The sequence below is a fragment of the Dictyostelium discoideum genome (genome assembly GCF_000004695.1).
Source record: "Dictyostelium discoideum AX4 chromosome 3 chromosome, whole genome shotgun sequence".
NCBI lineage: Eukaryota > Evosea > Eumycetozoa > Dictyosteliales > Dictyosteliaceae > Dictyostelium > Dictyostelium discoideum.
This window is the reverse complement of record NC_007089.4, coordinates 4,959,791-4,978,758: the sequence shown is the minus strand read 5'-3', so window position 1 is coordinate 4,978,758 and position 18,968 is coordinate 4,959,791. Positions and strand designations below refer to the sequence as shown.

General features: G+C 24.0%; 7 protein-coding genes across 7 annotated transcripts in view; 6 read left to right on the top strand and 1 right to left on the bottom strand.

Annotated features, from left to right (window-relative positions):
* Positions 1 to 219: 219 nt before the first annotated feature.
* coxA (cytochrome c oxidase assembly protein) lies at positions 220 to 1,668 on the top strand (the record flags this gene model as incomplete). The annotated part of the gene is made up of 1 exon (XM_635550.1): positions 220 to 1,668. One exon carries the CDS (start codon positions 220 to 222, stop codon positions 1,666 to 1,668), a length of 1,449 nt encoding a protein of 482 aa, XP_640642.1.
* A 566-nt stretch (positions 1,669 to 2,234) lies between these two features.
* DDB_G0281819 (hypothetical protein) lies at positions 2,235 to 2,984 on the top strand (the record flags this gene model as incomplete). Its single annotated transcript, XM_635549.1, has 3 exons — positions 2,235 to 2,429; positions 2,550 to 2,730; positions 2,800 to 2,984. The coding sequence occupies 3 exons, from the start codon at positions 2,235 to 2,237 to the stop codon at positions 2,982 to 2,984; spliced, it is 561 nt and encodes a 186-aa protein (XP_640641.1).
* Positions 2,985 to 3,997: 1,013 nt separating this feature from the next.
* DDB_G0281785 (hypothetical protein) lies at positions 3,998 to 6,820 on the top strand (the record flags this gene model as incomplete). The annotated part of the gene is made up of 1 exon (XM_635548.1): positions 3,998 to 6,820. One exon carries the CDS (start codon positions 3,998 to 4,000, stop codon positions 6,818 to 6,820), a length of 2,823 nt encoding a protein of 940 aa, XP_640640.1.
* Positions 6,821 to 7,791: 971 nt separating this feature from the next.
* DDB_G0281783 (hypothetical protein) lies at positions 7,792 to 10,294 on the top strand (the record flags this gene model as incomplete). The annotated part of the gene is made up of 2 exons (XM_635547.1): positions 7,792 to 7,979; positions 8,137 to 10,294. The coding sequence occupies 2 exons, from the start codon at positions 7,792 to 7,794 to the stop codon at positions 10,292 to 10,294; spliced, it is 2,346 nt and encodes a 781-aa protein (XP_640639.1).
* A 528-nt stretch (positions 10,295 to 10,822) lies between these two features.
* DDB_G0281781 (hypothetical protein) lies at positions 10,823 to 12,886 on the top strand (the record flags this gene model as incomplete). Its single annotated transcript, XM_635546.1, has 2 exons — positions 10,823 to 10,953; positions 11,155 to 12,886. The coding sequence occupies 2 exons, from the start codon at positions 10,823 to 10,825 to the stop codon at positions 12,884 to 12,886; spliced, it is 1,863 nt and encodes a 620-aa protein (XP_640638.1).
* A 224-nt stretch (positions 12,887 to 13,110) lies between these two features.
* Positions 13,111 to 15,313, top strand: DDB_G0281817 (hypothetical protein; the record flags this gene model as incomplete). The annotated part of the gene is made up of 2 exons (XM_635545.1): positions 13,111 to 13,121; positions 13,816 to 15,313. The coding sequence occupies 2 exons, from the start codon at positions 13,111 to 13,113 to the stop codon at positions 15,311 to 15,313; spliced, it is 1,509 nt and encodes a 502-aa protein (XP_640637.1).
* Positions 15,314 to 15,630: 317 nt separating this feature from the next.
* Positions 15,631 to 18,968, bottom strand: part of acaA (adenylyl cyclase) — a gene marked incomplete at both ends in the record, with an annotated part of 4,527 nt that continues 1,189 nt past the window's right edge. The window contains 3 exons of the mRNA XM_635544.2: positions 15,631 to 16,610; positions 16,701 to 18,807; positions 18,933 to 18,968. The exon at positions 18,933 to 18,968 is cut by the window's right edge and continues 426 nt beyond it. Of these exons, the coding sequence (XP_640636.2) occupies positions 15,631 to 16,610; positions 16,701 to 18,807; positions 18,933 to 18,968 (3,123 nt within the window). The remainder of the gene's footprint in view (positions 16,611 to 16,700; positions 18,808 to 18,932) is intronic.

Here is an 18,968-nt window from a genome sequence, read left to right as displayed (position 1 = left end):
TTCTTTCTTTTTAAAAAAAAACTAAAATTAATGTAAATTTCAAAAATATCTTTTATTTTATTTTTTACTTGAAATTCCCGAATTATGGTGATTGACAAATTGCGTTGTTAATTTTTCATTTTTTTTTATTTTTTTTCATTTTTTTTTTTTTTTTTTTTTTGTTATCATTTTTTATTTTTTATTTTTTTTGTTTAAACCAAAAAAAAAAAAAAAGTGACAATGTTGAATAGAGCTGGTTTAAGATGTTTAAAGCCATCTATCTTTAAACAAACAAAATCAAACCTTATTATAAACAATAGTAATATTTTATCAGTATCATCTAGATTATCAAAAAATAATAATATTAATCAAAGTTTTAATAATGGTTTTTTACAATCAAATTCAAAATTAAATTCAATAATTTCATTAAATAATAATAATAATAATTATTATAAAAGATTTTATTCAAATGAAAATAAAACAAATTCAAATGAACAAGTAAAAGAAGAAGAAAAAACAAATGATAATAGTAGTAATAATAATGAAGAAGATTATAAAGAACCAGAACAAAGTAAAGGTAATAAAAAAGTTGGTAATTGGTTATTATTTTCATGTGGATTAGTTGGTGCAATGATTGTTATTGGTGGTATTACACGTTTAACAGAATCAGGATTATCAATTGTTGATTGGAAACCAGTTGTTGGTGCAATTCCACCAATTACTCAAGAGGAATGGGAAGCTGAATTTGAAAAGTATAAACAATTTCCAGAATATAAAAGATTGAATATGGGTATGACATTGAGTGAATTTAAAGAGATCTTCTTTTGGGAATATTCTCATCGTTTATTGGGTAGAGTTATTGGTGTAGCTTTCTTTTTCCCATTTGTGTGGTATTTAAAGAAAGGTTATATCAATCGTTCACTAGCTAAAAAGTTATCAGTTGTATTTTTAATGGGTGGTGCACAAGGTGCATTGGGTTGGTATATGGTGAAATCCGGTTTGGATGAAAAGTTGATCCAAGATCGTGGTAGCGACATACCAAGAGTCAGTCAATACCGTTTAGCCGCCCATTTAGGTAGTGCATTTGTGATTTATATGGCATTGCTTTGGTTTGGCTTGGGCTTGGTCAGACCATCAGCTTTGTCACCTGCAATGATGCAGAAATTGAAGTCTGCAATGTCGACACTTGCTCAACAAAAATCATCATTCACAATTGAAAAAATGAAGAAATACTCTCATCAAGTAAGTGGTTTAATATTTTTAACTGCAATGAGTGGTGCATTCGTCGCTGGTTTAGACGCTGGTTTGGTTTATAATACTTTTCCAAAAATGGGTCATCAATGGATTCCAGATGATATCATTAATCCAAAGATTAAACCAGCCTACAAGAATATGTTTGAACATGATGTTACCGTTCAGTTCCAACATAGAGTTTTGGCTACAATCACTTATGGTTCAATTTTAGCTTTATCCGCTTTCGCTTATCGTGGTCGTCTTGCTTTGTCACCAAAAGCTCGTTTAGCAACAAATTGTCTTTTAGCTGTTGGTACCGCTCAAGTCGCTTTAGGTATTACAACCCTTTTAACTTTTGTTCCAGTTTCTTTAGGTGCTGCTCATCAAACTGGTAGTTTAACTTTATTAAGTGTTGCCATTTGGTTATTACATGAATTAAAAAAATTACCAAAATAATCAATTCAATCAAATTTTTTAAAAAATTAATAACAATAAATATTTTTTTTTTTTTTTTTTTTTTTTTTTCTTATTAAATAAAAATAAAAATAAAAATTTAGAATCTGGAAAAAAAAAAATTTTATTTTCTTTTTTTTTTTTTTTATAACAATGATTTATTTTCATTTATTTTTAATATGGATTTAGTATTTTAGAAAAAAAAAGAGAGCTCAAAAATAGCCAAATGACCATTTTAAAATATAAAAAAAAAAGGATGTAATCATTCTGTTTTTTGCATTATTTAATTTTTTTTTTTTTTTTTTTAACCAAAAATTTTATTTGTTTTGGCTGAAAAAATGACTTAAAATATCACAAAAATTCAAAATGCGAGAATTTTTATGTGTTTAACTTTTTGAATTTTTTTTTTTTTTTTTTTTTTTTTTTTTTTTTTTTTTTTTTTTTGTTGGGCAATGAAATTTTTTTATTTTTATTTTTATTTTTAATTTTTCTAATCAGACTCAAATAACAAACCCTTAAGTTTAAAAGTTTTTGGTTAAAAATAATAATAATAATAAAGATATATTAAAATGGATCCACATTCAGAACATGAACAAAAAGTTGTACCATTAGGTGGTAAAGAAATTCCAACTGGTATGGAATCACATGCAGATTGGATGAATCATCCAATTCAAACAGAAGCACCAGTTAAAGAAGATTATGGTGAAGAATATAATGAAACTGAAAAATTAAGAGAAGAACTTGGTAATGTTAAAAAAGTTGTTGTAAGTAATTAATTAAAAAAAAAAAAAAAAAAAATAATAATAATAATAATAATAATATAATTCAAAAGTGGTTAGCCACCCCACCCCCTCATTTCCTAATTTTTATCAATCAATTTATAGACATCAATTTGTCAACCAGTTCAAACAATTTACACACTTCAATATATACTTGATTCAGATGATCAAACTAGTGATAAAAAAGCAATTGAAAAACAAATTTTAGATCAACAAACTAAAAGAGATCAAATTATTGTTGATTTGAAAAAATTAATTCCACTTTTTGAAAAACATGTTGAATATAGTAAGTAATAGTTAATCAAAAAAAAAATAAATAAAACTTTTCTAACTTTTTTTTTATTTTTATTTTTAGTTTCATACAAAGAAGGTATTGAGGAAGTAATCAAACAATCTTATAAAAAATTTAATAGCAAAGAAGAAAACTTTGAATTTGGGTCATTATGTAAAAAAATAACTTCAACCATTTTTAAAGATCAAAAAAATTTATTAGATAAAATGAAAGCAATTAAAAAAGCAAAAGCAACAACACCTCAATAAAAAATAAAATAGTGTTATTGAAAAAAAAAAAAAAAAAAATTTTAAGTCAATATGAAATATAATTTGTATTAGTATTTTTTTAGTGTTCGAAATTATTTATATATATATGCCCTTTATCTCTATGGATTTTGAATAACATCTATTCATATTTTTTTTTTTTTTTTTTTTAATTATAACCCGATTCAATTCCTGAAAAAAAAAAAAAAATTTTATTTTAATTTTTTCAATTTTATATCTTTTTTAATATATGAAGATGTCAAGAGCAAAGTAATCTCTTGTTCACAGCAAACCCATAATTTCCTTTCACTATAAGAAAAACTTTCTTTTTATTTATTATTACAATCTTTAAAAAATATATTTCTCCAAAAAATGCTTTTTTTCTTTTTTTTCAGTATAATTACAAAAAAAAAAATAATAGCCTGGTTGGAAAAAAAAAAAAAAAAAAATCGGAAACTCTTTCCGAGCTTTATTTTAATTAATTTTTTTCTCATTTTTTTTTTTATTGGGATTTTATAATAATTTTATTTTTATTTTTAATTTTTACTTTTCTTTTCATTGGTTTTGAATAAATGACATCACTCCCAAAGTTTTGTTTTTTCAAAAAAAAAAAAAAAAAAAAAAAAAAAAAAAAAAAAATTAACAAAAAAAATAAAAAAAAAAATAAAAAATAAAATAAAATAAATGGAAAGGTTGTCATGCGAAAAATCAAAAATTTTTTTTTTTTTTTTCTTCTTAAACCCACCACACAAAAAAAAAAAAAAATTATAGTTTTCTTTTTATCATTATTTTAAAAATTCGAAAATTTATGGTGTAGCGTTACAAAAAAATTTTTTTTTTTTTCAAATTTGGAAATTTAAAAATTAATTTCTACTGTAAAAAAAAAAAAAAAAAAAAAAAAAAAATAAAAAATAAAAAATAAAAAATAAAAAATAAAAAAAATAATTATATAAAAAAATAAAATAAAATAAATAAAAATAAAAAAAATAAAATAAATAAAATAAAAAAAAAAATAAATGGTTCCTTCAAGAATAAATAACTCAATATATAATAATAATAATAATAATTGTTATAATAACAATAATATTAGTAATAATAATAATACATTTAATAATTATTTTAAAGATGAAGAAAATGGTGGCGAGGGAGTTGATAGTGGTGGAGAAGATAATTATATAGAAGAGATTGAAGATTCAAAATGTTCATATCATAGAGATAATGATATAGTGTATATATGTGATTCATGTATTAGTCCAGTTTGTGTTAAATGTATAATATCAACGCATAATGGACATAAATTCAGTGAATTGAATCTAGAGAAATCTAAAAAGATATTGGACAAATTTAAAGAACAATTTCCATCATTGGTAGGATATAGAGAGAGTGATAAAGCGATAATGAACGCAGTGGAGGATTGTTTTCAACAAATTCAAGATAGACATAAAGTCAATCTAACAACATTAACATCAAAATTCAAACAACTACATAACATTTTATCAATTTTAGAACTCAATATAAAGAGAACTTTAGAAACTAAACTATCAGAAAATGAAGAAACCTTTCTACAAATTAAATCTGAAATTGATACAGATAATCAATTAATTACAAATTTAATAAATAAACATAATGACAATATAAATTTATATGATTTAGATAATATTTTAAAACCATTAACAACAACAACAGCAACAGCAACAACAACAACAACAACAACAACATCTACTCCCTCTACTACATTATCATCTTCATCTGGTGCTATAAATAATAATAGTAATAATTCAGAACAACAGCAACAACAACAACAACAACAACAACAACAACAACAACAACAACAACAACAACAACAACAAATTCAACAAACATCAGTTGAAATAATTAATAAACAAAAAGATCAACAAAATAAATATATAACATTATTAAAGGATAGTGATAAAACCAATAGATTAGTTGAAAGGAAATTAAAAAGATATGAACATTTTAAAGAAAGTAATTTAATAATTAATCAAGATATTTTGGATACAGCATTTGAACTAATTAAAACCAATTTCATTGTTGATTCTCAACCATTCAAAAGTAATAATAATAGTCATTTAATGATTGATAAAAAAATAGTTTTAGAATGTTGTAAAGATAAAGAATTTTATTTAAATCACGGCGAACCAATTCCAGATGGTATTATAAATTTAGCAATTACAAAATTATCAAAAAATAAAAAAAATAAAAAGAATAATAATAATAATAATAATAATAATATTGAAAATATTGAAAATATTGAAAAAGAAAAAGAAAAAGAAGAAGAGGAGGAAGAAGATAATAATAATTTAATTAAAATATCATCAAGTGTAAAGAATTTATATTTATATGATGGATTTAATATTGAAATTAGTAAAGGATTTATACCATGTACAGTTGAAAAATTATTTATTGGTTCAATTGAAAAACCATTAACATCAGATTCAATACCTTCAACAATTAAAGAGATTATATTTTATGATGATTTTAATCATACTATTAGAGCCGATACAATTCCATCAACAATTACATCCATTTCAATTGGTAATATAGTTGAGCCATTGGATGAATTATCATTACCACATAATGGTAATTTATTAAATTTGTATATTTTCAATGGTTTCTCTCATCAAATAATCGGTGAAACAATGATACCACCAACTGTTGTTAAATTATTTTTAGGTAAATTAGAACAACCTTTAACAAATCAATCTTTATTAATTAAATCATCAATTAATACCAATAACAATAATAACAACAACAATAATAATAATAATAATAATAAAAATAATAATAACACAAATAATGAATTTAAGAATAATAAATTAAAAGAAATTATATTTTGTAGTGGATTTAATCAAAAGATTAAAAAAGAGATAATACCATTATCAGTTGTAAAGATGTATGTTTGTGATATTGTTGAACCATTGACAGAGGAATCAATACCTCCAACGGTGACAATGTTAAGTTTATCACATGGATATAGTTTTTTAATTACAAATGATATTATGCCACCATCGATTAGTAGATTGATGTTACATAATGTAAAGGAACCATTAATTAGGGGGTCAGTGGGTAGAGGTGTAAAAGAGTTGTTTTTCGATCAAGGTTATCAACATCCAATTTGTAGTGATGTTATACCACCAACGGTTCAATCATTATACATCAACGATATAGTACAACCATTGACTAAAGAATCAATACCAAATACCATTCAAGAGTTATACTTTGATAATGGATTTTCACATATTATCAAAGCTAGTAAAATACCACGTTCCGTACAAACACTTTATATAGGTTCAATAAAGAAACCACTCACTCGTAGGTCCATACCCTCAACAATAAAAGAGTTGGTGTTTAATAATGGTTTCAATTTCACTATCACTCCCGATGTATTTAACAATGGTTTCAATTTCCCTGTTGCTTTGGAAAGATTATACTTTTTCGATATCATTCAACCCTTACAAAAAGGTTCAATCAATGAAAGTGTCGTTAGGAAATTAATATTTGCAAATGGGTTCACTCATCATATCAATACTGATATCATACCTTCCTCGGTTGATACTTTGTATTTGGGTGATATACGTCATCCTCTAACCGTTGGTTCAATACCAAATACTATTAAATATTTAATGTTTACCGATGGTTTCTCTCATACAATAACAAAAGGTATAATACCTGAATCTGTTCAAGAAATATCAATCTATGATATTTGTCAAATTTTCACTAAAGGTTCAATACCACCAACTGTTAAACTTATAAATTTAAAAGGTTTTAGATTTAATTTACCAATTGATATAGTACCAATGGCAACAAAAGTAAAATAAAAAATAAAAATAAAAATAAATATAATAATAATAATAATAATAACAACAGCATCAACACATAGAACAACAGCAACAAACAACAAAAACAACAGTAAACAACAACACAACAGAAAAAACAACTACAGCAGCAACAACAGTGTATATACCCATTTTACTTTTAAGTTATGCTGATGATTTAGTTATATTATATAACCACAATCGATACCAGCTTGTCAAAAAAAAAAAAAAAAAAAAAAATCAATTTTAACAATAACTCCGTCCAAATAAAAAATTGTAAAATAATTGTTTATTTTTTCCTTTTTTTTATCCTTTATTTTATTACAATTTATTTTTTTGAATCACCACTTTCTGTGTTAGTGTCTTGGAAAGATTTTTTTTTTTTTTTTTTTTTTTTTTTTTTTTTTTTTTTTTTTTTTTTTTTTTTTTTTTTTTTGATTAAATACAAAGTATTACTTTTAAACTTTGGTTTTAATAATTTCTAAGAATATAAACATGCCAAATGCAATGTTGGGTGGGTGGAACAATACAGATGATTGTATTGATCCAATCCGAATTGGGTGAAAAAAAAATTTTGTGGACGATTTTTTTAAAAATTTTCAAAATATCTGTTTAGTTGATAATTTTGAAAAAAGTCATATATAATATATAAAAATAAAATATATTGTGATAATGATTGTTGTGATGATACTGTGAGACAAAGTTTTGTGTATTAAATATTATTATTTATTTAATTTTATTTAATTTTATTTTATTTTATTTTATTTTATTTTTTTTTTTTTTTTTTTTTTTTTTTTTTTTTTTTTTTTGAGAAACTTTTAAAAAAAAAAAACAAGATTTTCTAGTATTTTCATGGAATTTTTATGATTTTTTTTTCATTTATTTTTTGAAAGTTTTTTTTTTTGAAAGTTTTTTTTTTTTTTTTCTTTCTTATTATTTTTAAAAAGACACTATTATAATTGTTATATATAACAATGGCAGAAGAAGGTGCAACAACAACATGTCCAGAAAATAGGGTTATAACAGGTAGTGATTTATTAAGCTTTAATGAAAACATTACTAATGAAAATTTTAAACCTGAATTATTAAAAAGAACAGATTTAAAATTATCAACCTCAAATGGTTTTAAAGTTACAAATGTTTTAACAAAAGAAGAATGTTTGTAAGTGATTCTAATTTATTTCTTTATTTTTATTTTTATTTTTTATAAAATTTTTTTTAAAAAAGAAAAAAAATCAATTAATTTTTTATTTTTTATTTTATTTTATTTTATTTTATTTGTATATATATATTTTTTAAAAAAAATAAAATAAATAAAGACATTTTATTGAAGAAAGTGAAAGAAAAGGTTATGTTTCAATTGAAAAAGAATTTCCAACTGGATATCGTAATAATTTAAGATATTTAGGAAAGAGTGATAAATTATCAGATATTTTATGGGAAAGATTAGAAGCAATTTTTAGAGAGAGTGATTTGGAAGGTGTTAGACCTTATGGTTTCGATCAAAAGGGAGTTTGGATTCCAATTGGTATTGATAATTGTTTTACATTTAGCAAATATTTACCAGGTAGTAGATTCAAGGCACATTATGATGCAGTATTTGCAGACAACCCAGATAGACGTTCAATTTATACCATTCAAATTTATTTAAACGATGGATTTAAAGGTGGTAATACCAATTTCTTTACCTCTGAGAACCCATTGTTATTGGATAAACATGTATTGGAGGACACAGTAGTTCCAGAGAGTGGTAGTGCAATCATTTTCAATCATGATACTCTCCATGATGGTGGAGAAGTTTTAGAGGGTGTCAAATATATTGTTCGTGTCGATATGATGTTCCTTCGTATAGATAAGAATTTGGATGAAGAGATTTCAGCTCAAGAGAAGGCAGAGATGGAATTGGCAAAGACAACATTCTTTAAAGCCGATTCAAAGGAAAAGGATGAGAAAGATCTTGAGTCTGCAATTTCGTTATATGTAAAGGCTCAAATGTTATTGACGGGTTATCCATCAATTGATGCAATCACTCAAAAGATAAAGAATATGAATATTTCAGTGACATCACCATTGAGAAAGAAACCATTGGTGACACTATCAACCATACCAGAGGTGCAACTATTCGATATTTTAGTGCTATTGAAACCAATTGATTTGGGTAGATTAAGGGTCACCAGTAAGTACTTTGCAACCATCGTGGCAAAGGATTCACTTTGGAGAAGAATTTATATTCGTGATTTCTCAATGGAGGCATTCAATTTTGAAAAGAATTACGTATTGAATTTCAAAGTTAATTCAATCCACGAATCAATTGTTAAATCTAGTAAATCAAAACCAACCAAAATGGATGTCAAGAGATGGATGTTAACCTATCAAAATATTCACACCTTTTATAAAAAGAATCAAATCGTGATCCTAGATATAGGCTCAGAGAGAGTTAAACTTTGTAGTTCCTCAGAACCTATAAATTATGCTTTTTCTTTTGTTCAAAGAGTTGGTAAACGTCAAGAATATCAACCTCACTATGTTATGTCGTCAATGGATAGATACAAATGGGTAGTTGGTCCTGATACAACCACCTCTGACCTTTATTTTGGTGTTAGAAATGGTAGATTCCTCGAGAATGAACCATTGAAAGAATTGATTAAATATTCGGTTCAAAGAGTACTCAAAAGAATAAGAATAAATGCCCCAATCGTTTTAATTGTAAATCCTTTGAATTATGCTGGTTCTGATGGTGGTAATTATCTTTCAAAGATTAGAAGATACCTACCAAATGAATTGGTTCTCTATAAAAATGGTGGTTTATTAGCATTACAATCCCATGGATTAAAGAGTGGTTTGGTTTTAATGTTTGGTAGTCAAACCACTGTTTTAGCCGCTTTTCAAGATGGTCAACAAATTGATGCAATCAATTTATCTATGATTGGTCAAGATATCATTGATGAAGCTAATAGCATAGCTGCAATGGCCGGTGAAAATTCTGAATGTCATAAAGATTTGTATACTAAAAGTTACTCTTATCAAGATTCCTCCTATTCTACTACTAAAGGTGGTCTTTCATTAAAACCTACATGGTATCAAATGGTCAGAGTTAGTCTAGATTTTGAAAATGAACAAAGAAATACTCCAACCTCCAAACAATTCATTACGAAAATTCCAGAAATCTACTTTAATCCACAACTCTCTGAAAAAAATAAAGCCTCTGAAAATATTATCGTTACACTCACCAATTTCGTCAATCAAATGGGAAATCGTCCAGCTTTTAAAAATAATTTAGATGATCTCTCAAAATTGGTCATCACTGGTGGTTTCTCTTGTATTCCAGGTTTGGCTGAAAGAATTAAAAAAGAATTGGAACCAAAGAATATAAATCAAATCTATTTTTCTGACACTCCTTACTGTGATCAAATCAAAGGTGCTAAAATTGATATTAATTTAACTGAATCTTTACATGATGGATATCAAAAGGTTTAATAATAATTAATAACAATAACAACAACAATTTAATTTTAGGAGAAAATATTAAAAATATTAAATAAAATTTATTTTATTCAAAGTTTATCGAATAAATAAACGATTAAAAAAAAAAAAAAAAAAAAAAAAAAAAAAATAACCCTAAATATAGATTATTTTTGGCAAAGGTGTTAAAAAAACTATGGAATATAAAAAAAATTAATATTGTATAAAAAAATAACTCATTTTGAATAATCAATCCCAAAATAAATTATTTTTTTTTTTATTATTATTAATTTTTTTTTTTCTAATTATTTTTTTTTTTTATTGAAAAAACAAAACAAACACATCATCATCAATAATATTATAGCAAAAATTCAGAAAAAAGTAAAAACAGTTCCAACTTTTTTTTTCGAGAGAATTGTTTTAATTTTTTTTTTTATTTATTTTTTTAATATTTTTTTAATATTTTTTTTTCCTCCTTATAAATCTTTTTTTTTTAGTTAAATTTTTTTTTTTTAGTTTAATTTTTTTTTTTTATACAAAAATATGAAAATATTTAATCTTTTAGTAGTATTACTTTCAATAGTAAATATATCACTTGGCCAAATCACATTTCAAAAATATGTTGATTTTAATGGTTATAATCAACCAAATTGTGGTGCATCAACGGAACCATGGTAAGTTAATTTTTTTTTTTTATTTTTTTATTTTTTATTTTTATTTTTTTTTTTATTTTTTTTTTTATTTATTTTTATTTTTATTTTTTATTTTTTATTTATTTTTATTTATTTATTTTACCAAAATTATTTTTTATACTAATTTTTTATTTATTTATTTTTTTTATTTTTTTTATCAAAAAAAAAAAAAAAAAACAAAAGTAAATCAATTGAATATGTAATTAATCAAATCAAATCATATTCTTATGAGCAATTTTCAATTGAAATTTTATTGGGTCGTGGAACACATCATTCTTTAACACCAACCAATTTATATGGTTTAAATATTACAATTGGAGCAGCCAACCCAGGAGAATCGGTTCAACTTTTAGCATCATCATCATTAGGTACAGCACAATTCACTGTAGACCATTCAAATTATTATGATATTATTCCAACAAATATCGTTTTTAGAGATCTTACTGTTACTTGTGATTTATCATACACTTGGAATGGTTTACTTTTACAATCAAATATTAATTCCTACCAAAATCTATTTTTAAATGTAAAAACAGAAAATGTAATATTTTCATGTGCAAATAGCGATTTTTCATATTTTTCAGTTTCCAACAACTATAACTCTTATGATCAACTTGCTCAAAAAAAAAATCAACTTCCATATGGTTCAGAATCTTACTCTTCATCTGAATCAAATTCAGAATCAAATTCAGAATCATATTCATCTGAATTCAATTCAGAATCATCAGGATCATATTCATCAGAATCATCAGGATCATATTCATCAGAATCATCAGGATCAGAATCATCAGGATCATATTCATCAGAATCATATTCATCAGAATCATATTCATCAGAATCATATTCACCAGAATCATATTCATCAGAATCTTCATATAATAGTGAAAATGATAATAACAATTATTATCAAGATCTCTATATGGAAGTTGTAGACCAAGTATTTGGTGTAAACTCTTATCCATATGACAACATTAACATTTCTTTCGCCTTTAACAATTGTCAATTTAATTATCAAATGAATAATCAATATCCAGTTGTTTTAAATGCCAATTTTGATTTTACCATTGATTTAAAAATCACAAATTCAATCTTTAACACAAATTATATATTTAATAGTGCTCCACTTGTACAACTTTACGGAGGTAGTTTAACCATGGATAATGTTTCTATTGTTTCTTTATCATTTGTGTCAAATGGAACAAACTCTCTCTTTTATTTGGTTAATGCTCGTGTCTCTTTTAACAAAGTTAGTATTTCCGGTTCCATAAGTGGTCCATTTATCAAAGCTGTTAATTGTATTGTAACTGCCAATCAATTCAATATAATTTCAGAGAAAAACTATGAAATTTCATATCATCTTATCACTTTAACAGAATCATTTGCTTACTTTGAAAATAGCACTATCGTTTTATCCGTAAAATCTGATGTTAAAAATTATTTCTCAAGTAATATTGCTATTTTCAATCCAGTAAATTCTGAGCTTTACCTTTTCTCTAATCGTATCAGTTCCAATGGTTCATCAATTGTTTACTCTCAATCTTCAGATGTATCAGCAAATAATAATCAATTCCAATATGCACCTTACAGTGTAAACTCTTATCAATTGGTCCAATGTGACTATGGAATATCAAGATTCTATGGTGATTATCAATTCACTTCTTACTCTGATTCTTGTCAAGCTAAAATTAATGTTTTATCATTTTGGAATACTAACGCCAACTTACTTGAAATTATCATATCATATTTAAGTGGTGTTCTCTCCATTGTATTGGTTTTCGTTACTATGTTCACCATTTCAGCTATTGGAAAGTGTTGTAGAAGAAAAAGAAAAGCAATTCAAAAATTAAAAAAGGAAAAAGAAGAAGAAGCTGCAGAAGCAGCAAAATCACTTTTATCAATCAATGATTCTGCATAGAATAAAAAAAATAAAATGTACAGTAATTTATAATAATTAAAACTAAAATAAATGTTTTTTTTTTTAAAAAAAAAAAAAAAAAAATTAAATGTACATTCAAATTATATTATTTATATATTTTTAATTTTTTTTTTTTTTTTTTTTTTACGCACATTTTATTTTTTTAACACCAATATAAAATTATTTAAAAAACAATCAAAAACTTGAAAAAGTAGAAAAAAAAAATGTTTAAAAAGTGAAAAAATATTTAAACAGTTTCTTTTAAACCTATTTTTTTATTTTTTTTTTATATTTTTGGATTTCAGATATTTTCCATAATTTTTGTTGGAAAACAAAGATTTTTTAAAAAAAAAAATGAAATCATTATTCTAAAAATAAAAAAAAAAATACAAAAATAAATAAAAATGAATATTCAAGTTTGTTTAAAAATTTAAAACCAAAGTTAATAAATAATTGAGTTGAAGATTATTTTTTTTTTTTATATTCAAATTATGATTTTTACTATATCATTTTATAAAAAAAAAAAAAAAAATTTAGATTTTAATAATAATAATTTTTTGGAACTACTTTTTTTTTTGAGATCAAAACAAACACATCACCATTCAATTAATTTTTATCGAAATCAGATTTTTTTGTTTAAAAAAACAACCATAAAATAATTTTTTTTTTTTTTTTTATTATTATACAATTTTTCTTTTAAATAAACAATAAATACAAATATGAAATACTTAATACTTTTAATTTTCCTTTTAATAAATTCAACTTTTGGTAACATACAATTCTCAAAATACATTTCCAATAGTGGTAATGATAATAACTCTTGTGGTAGTTTTACATCTCCATGGTAAGTATATATAAATAAAAAATGATAATAATTTATTGGTAATGATATATAATTAATTAATTTTTTTTTTTTTTTTTTTTTTTAGAAAAACAATTGGTTATTCAATTCAACAAATCAAATCCTATGAATATAATCAATATTCAATTGAAATTTTATTGGATTCAGGAAATTATTATTCTCAAAATCCAATAAATTTATATGGTTTGAATATTTCTATTAGTGCCCAAAATTCAAATGATTTGGTACAATTTTTAGTTCCAAATATAAATGGTACAGTATCACCAATATTCATTGTCGAATATCCATATAAAGCAACTAGTATTGTTCCTACAAACATTATGATTAGATATGTAACAATCTCTGGATGTAACTCTTTAAATGTTTCAGAGTCTGGTTGTTTTTTCCAAGGTTATATAGGTGTAAATGCATTTTTAAATGTTGATATTGAAAATGTAAATTTTTTATGTGAATCTCTTTATTCTCCATATTTTTCACTCTCAGGTAATTCAAGAATTAGTAGTGAATCAAATGATTTAAAAAATCATGGAATTAAAAAACCATTATCAATGGATTCCTCTAAATTGTTAAAAAATGATGAATCAAGTCAAGATTTAGAAATGAAAATGGTAACACAATACTTTTTTGGTGAACAATATCCAAATGATAATATCAATATTTCATTCATCTTAAACAATTGCAATTTTGGTTCAAATAACATCACCAATGTCAATAATAATGTCCCATTTGTACTTAATTATGATTTTGGTCCTATAATTGACTTAACAATCTCAAATACAATTTTCAACTCTTTTTTAATTTATCGTGGAAGTTCAATTGCCTCAATTACTGCAGGTAGTTTTACAATGAATAATGTATCAATTATTAATACAAAATATTATGGAAGTATATATTCCTTTTTTCTTAGATTTTCCAATTGTCGTGTTTCATTAAACCAAGTTAGTATTTCTGGAGAATTTGATGGTTCAAGATCACTAATTTATTCTGTTAATTCTCTTTTGAATGCAAATCAATTCAATGTTGAGCTTAACTATAGTAGTGGTGTGATAATGGATGTTATAACCTTAATTAGTACCTTTGCATACTTTGAAAATAGTACTATTGATTTATATGTTTCTAGTGATTTTAACACCAAAGAAGGTAACCTCCATGGTAATGTTGGACTCTTCAGCCCTCAGATGTCTAATATTTATTTATTTTCAAATCGTATTTTTTCAAATGGTACATCGATTATAAATTCTCTCTTATCAGACGTAATTGCCAACAATAATCAATTTGTATTTGCACCATCAAGTACCAATGATTTCCAACTAATTGTTTGTGATGAAGCAAATACAAATTTCTATGGTGATTCGTCATTCACTGATTTGGCCGAATCATGTCAAACTCCAAGTGATACTGCCAAACAATGGAACGAACTTAGGGAAAATCTTTTATCTTACTTTTGTGGGGTACTTTCTATGTTTTTAATCTTTCTAACTGCTTTCATAATTTCTTGGATTTTTAATTGTAGAAAAATGAAAAAACTTAATAGAATTAATAAATCTTTAAAACTATTACCATAATTTTTTAATTTAATCAAATAAATAAAAAATAAATAATTAAAAAATAAAAATTATTATAATTTTTATTTTTTTTTTCACTTAATTAAAAAATAATAATTTATTTTATAAAAGGGTATTTATTTTTAACATTTATTTTTATTTATTTTTATTTATTTTTAATAATACAATTTTTTTTTTTTTTTTTAGTTTTTGTTTTAGTTTTTTAGTTTTTTTTTTTTTTTTTTCCCAATTAAAAAAGAATTAACTTTTCCATCAAAATTATTTTTATTATTGACAATTGAATTTTTATAAATATATATTTGTTGTGTTTTGCCTTCTTAACTTGAAAGATGGAATCTTGGAGTAGTGAATGAGCCAATTTCACCCAAGAGAGTTCCAGATAATGGTGAGGCAATACCAGCAGGAGTAGCATTAACTTCCCAAACTTCGGGTGGTTTAGTGAACCATTTGTTTGTTTGTTCAAGATCTTTTTTACCTTTAAGTACATGAGTTACCATTTTACCTTTACCTTTTACAAGGATTTCTTTTTCATCATCAAAGTAAAACAATTTATTCAATCTTTCATAAACACTATGAGTTACCATGATTTCATTATCTTGAGCATTGGATTGCATTCTAGAGGCGGTATTGGCAGTATCACCCCAAACATCAAACTTTGCTCTACTGATACCGATACAACCAGCAACCAAAGGACCATGACTAATACCAATTCTAACTACTCTTGAAATTGCAACAGAGTTTGTGTATGCTTTAACATCCAAAGCGAAATCAGACATTTTCTCCAAGAATGATGGACTACCATCTAAACCTGAAACCGCCATATAAGTGTTACCAATGGTTTTAATCTTTTCGACGGTTCCACCATACTTTTGATTAAGTAAACCATCAAAGAAAGAAAAGATATCATTCAATTTCTTAATTAAATCTTTTGGTTCATCATATTCTTGGAAACCTGCAATTTGAATGAACATAATTGAAACATCTTGATGTGGTTGAACATAAACTATACCTTTGGTTTCAATATTTGGAGTATCTATCATATCTCTTAATTTGGTTAATGCAGATTGTGGGAAAATTGATTTCAATAAGAAATTGAATTTATCTTTCTCTTTATTTACACTAATTGTCTTAAAATTGATTTTACAATTTACAACCCATGCTTTTCTCATTGCCAATTTCATACCATAGGATGAACAAATTTGAATAAGTAAAACAATAACAAATCCAATGTAATCGGTTTCATATAAATGATTTGTTAAAGTTGGTGAAATTAAAATACTACAAATTATGAAAAATGCTAAAAAAAATAATAAAAAATATATTAATATCTTTTTTTTTTTAATAATAAATAAATTCTATATTTATATTTAATATAATAAATACTTACAAAAAATAAAAAGATTTAAAAATAAAACAGATAAGAAATTTAAAGAATGGAAAACATTTAAATAAAATAAAGTTGCACAAACACGAGTTAAAGAAGATCTTGCTAATGGATTTTGGAATCTAATTAATTCTAAAACTGTACAAACACCAAATGCGCATAAGAGAATAAAGAAAGCTATTTGATAAACCAATGGAGTTCTAAAGATTCTAGTGAATGATAAACCAATGTAAACCAAAAATGCAATACCCATAACCAAATAGATTACATTACTATTGAAATAAGGTGCAGAATCCATAATGTGATCATCTAAATAAAACATTAAATGTAATATTAAACCAATGACTAAAAAGAATTTAGTTTCAACAACATTATTGATAATAACATATTTGTGAAAGAATTTCTCGGTGGTTAAATTCTCAAAAAATAAAAAGTACTTTCTTAATTTTGTAACCTTTACAAAATCTTCATCGATTTGTATAATCTCTTTATCAATTTTATCATTACTAATTTTAACATGATGTAAAATTCCCATAACTCTATCAATAAATCTACTCTTTGGTTTCTTAATATTTGACATTTCAATTTCAAATGAACTATTTGATTTTGATTTAATTTTAAAATCTTCTTCATTATTATTATTATTTCCATAAATATTATTTTGATTTTTATTATTATTATTGGTATTATTATTATTATTATTATTATTTACAGTTGTATCTAAAATTGGACTATTACTTGTTAGTGATGGTGAAACAATATCATTTTCATTATTTGTTAAAATTGATTGTGATTTCTTATGTTGTAATGGTGGATTTGTATTGTTGCAATCAATTTGTTCGGTAACAGCTTCTCCTAATACTGAAGAAGATGAAGACGATGATCCATATTCATTATTATTATTATTACTATTATTATTTAAATTATTATTATTATAATTATTATTATAATTATTATTATTATAATTATTATTATTATAATTATTATTATTTGATTTTGATTCAATTGTTTCAGCATTTAAAACTTTATTAATACTAAAGTCACAAGATAAATCTTTTTTCTTTTTCTCTCTATAGTCATCTTTCCAATCTACAAAGTAACTTGTTATACATTCACCATGAGCTTTATGAAATTCATAATCATGTTCTTGATCTTTACATTCAGAGTTTGAAACGATATTATAATTATATTGCCACTTTTTCAACCAATTTTTGTGGGTCATGATTGTTTCGCCAACATGAACTTTACCTGGTTGACCCAATTGTTCGAGGGTATGACTTCTGGCGATTGTATCACCCCAAATATCGAATTGATACTTTTGAGAACCAATAACACCACCATAAACTGAACCAGCTGCAATACCACATCTAAATTGTACTTGAATACCTTCAGTATTACCAGTCTCTTTTAAAACATCTAAATTCATAATTTCAATTGCAACATCAATTAATTTTTCAAAATGTTCTAATTCACTATCTTCAATTTCTTCATCATCATCATCATTACCGCTGTTATTGATGTTGTTGTTGTTGCTGTTATTGTTATTGTTGTTGTTGCTATTGCTATTATTATTATTATTAATAATATTATTTTTATTTTTAAAATTATTGTTACTATTTTTATTATTATTATTATTATTATTATTATCTTTATTATCTTTATCTAAATCTATATTATTTACACTTGTTGAAGAAGTTGATTGTAAAAGTGGAGTACTTTTACTATTTGGCATTTGTTTCTTTGCTTTCTTTTTACTCTTTAAACCACAAGCACAAATGTAAGCATCACCATCAGTTTTAATTTTTTGACAACCATTTCTTAAGACTACTGTATCGAATTCTCTAAATACTTGGGTTAACAAATCAACCAAACGTGATGGTGAATCTAATTTTGCACTCATATTTGTAAATTGAACAATATCAAAACAAAGTATTGAACATGATTTGTACTCTTCTGGCTCTGGAATTACAATATCTCTCTTTTCAAAATCATATACAATATTTTCAATAATAAAATCTGGTAAAATATTATTTAATAATTTTGATGATTTCTCTTTTTCATTCTTTAAAATATTTGATTCTTTAATTAATTTCTTTTCTGCAATAAAACTCTATAGAGAGAATCAAAAAAATAATTAAATAAATAATAATAATAATAATAATAATAATAATTAGTTATATTTTTGGTATAAATAATAATAAAATATAAATAATATAAATAATATTTTTTACTTACCTCTTTTCTAAACTTTTCTAAAACATATAAATGACT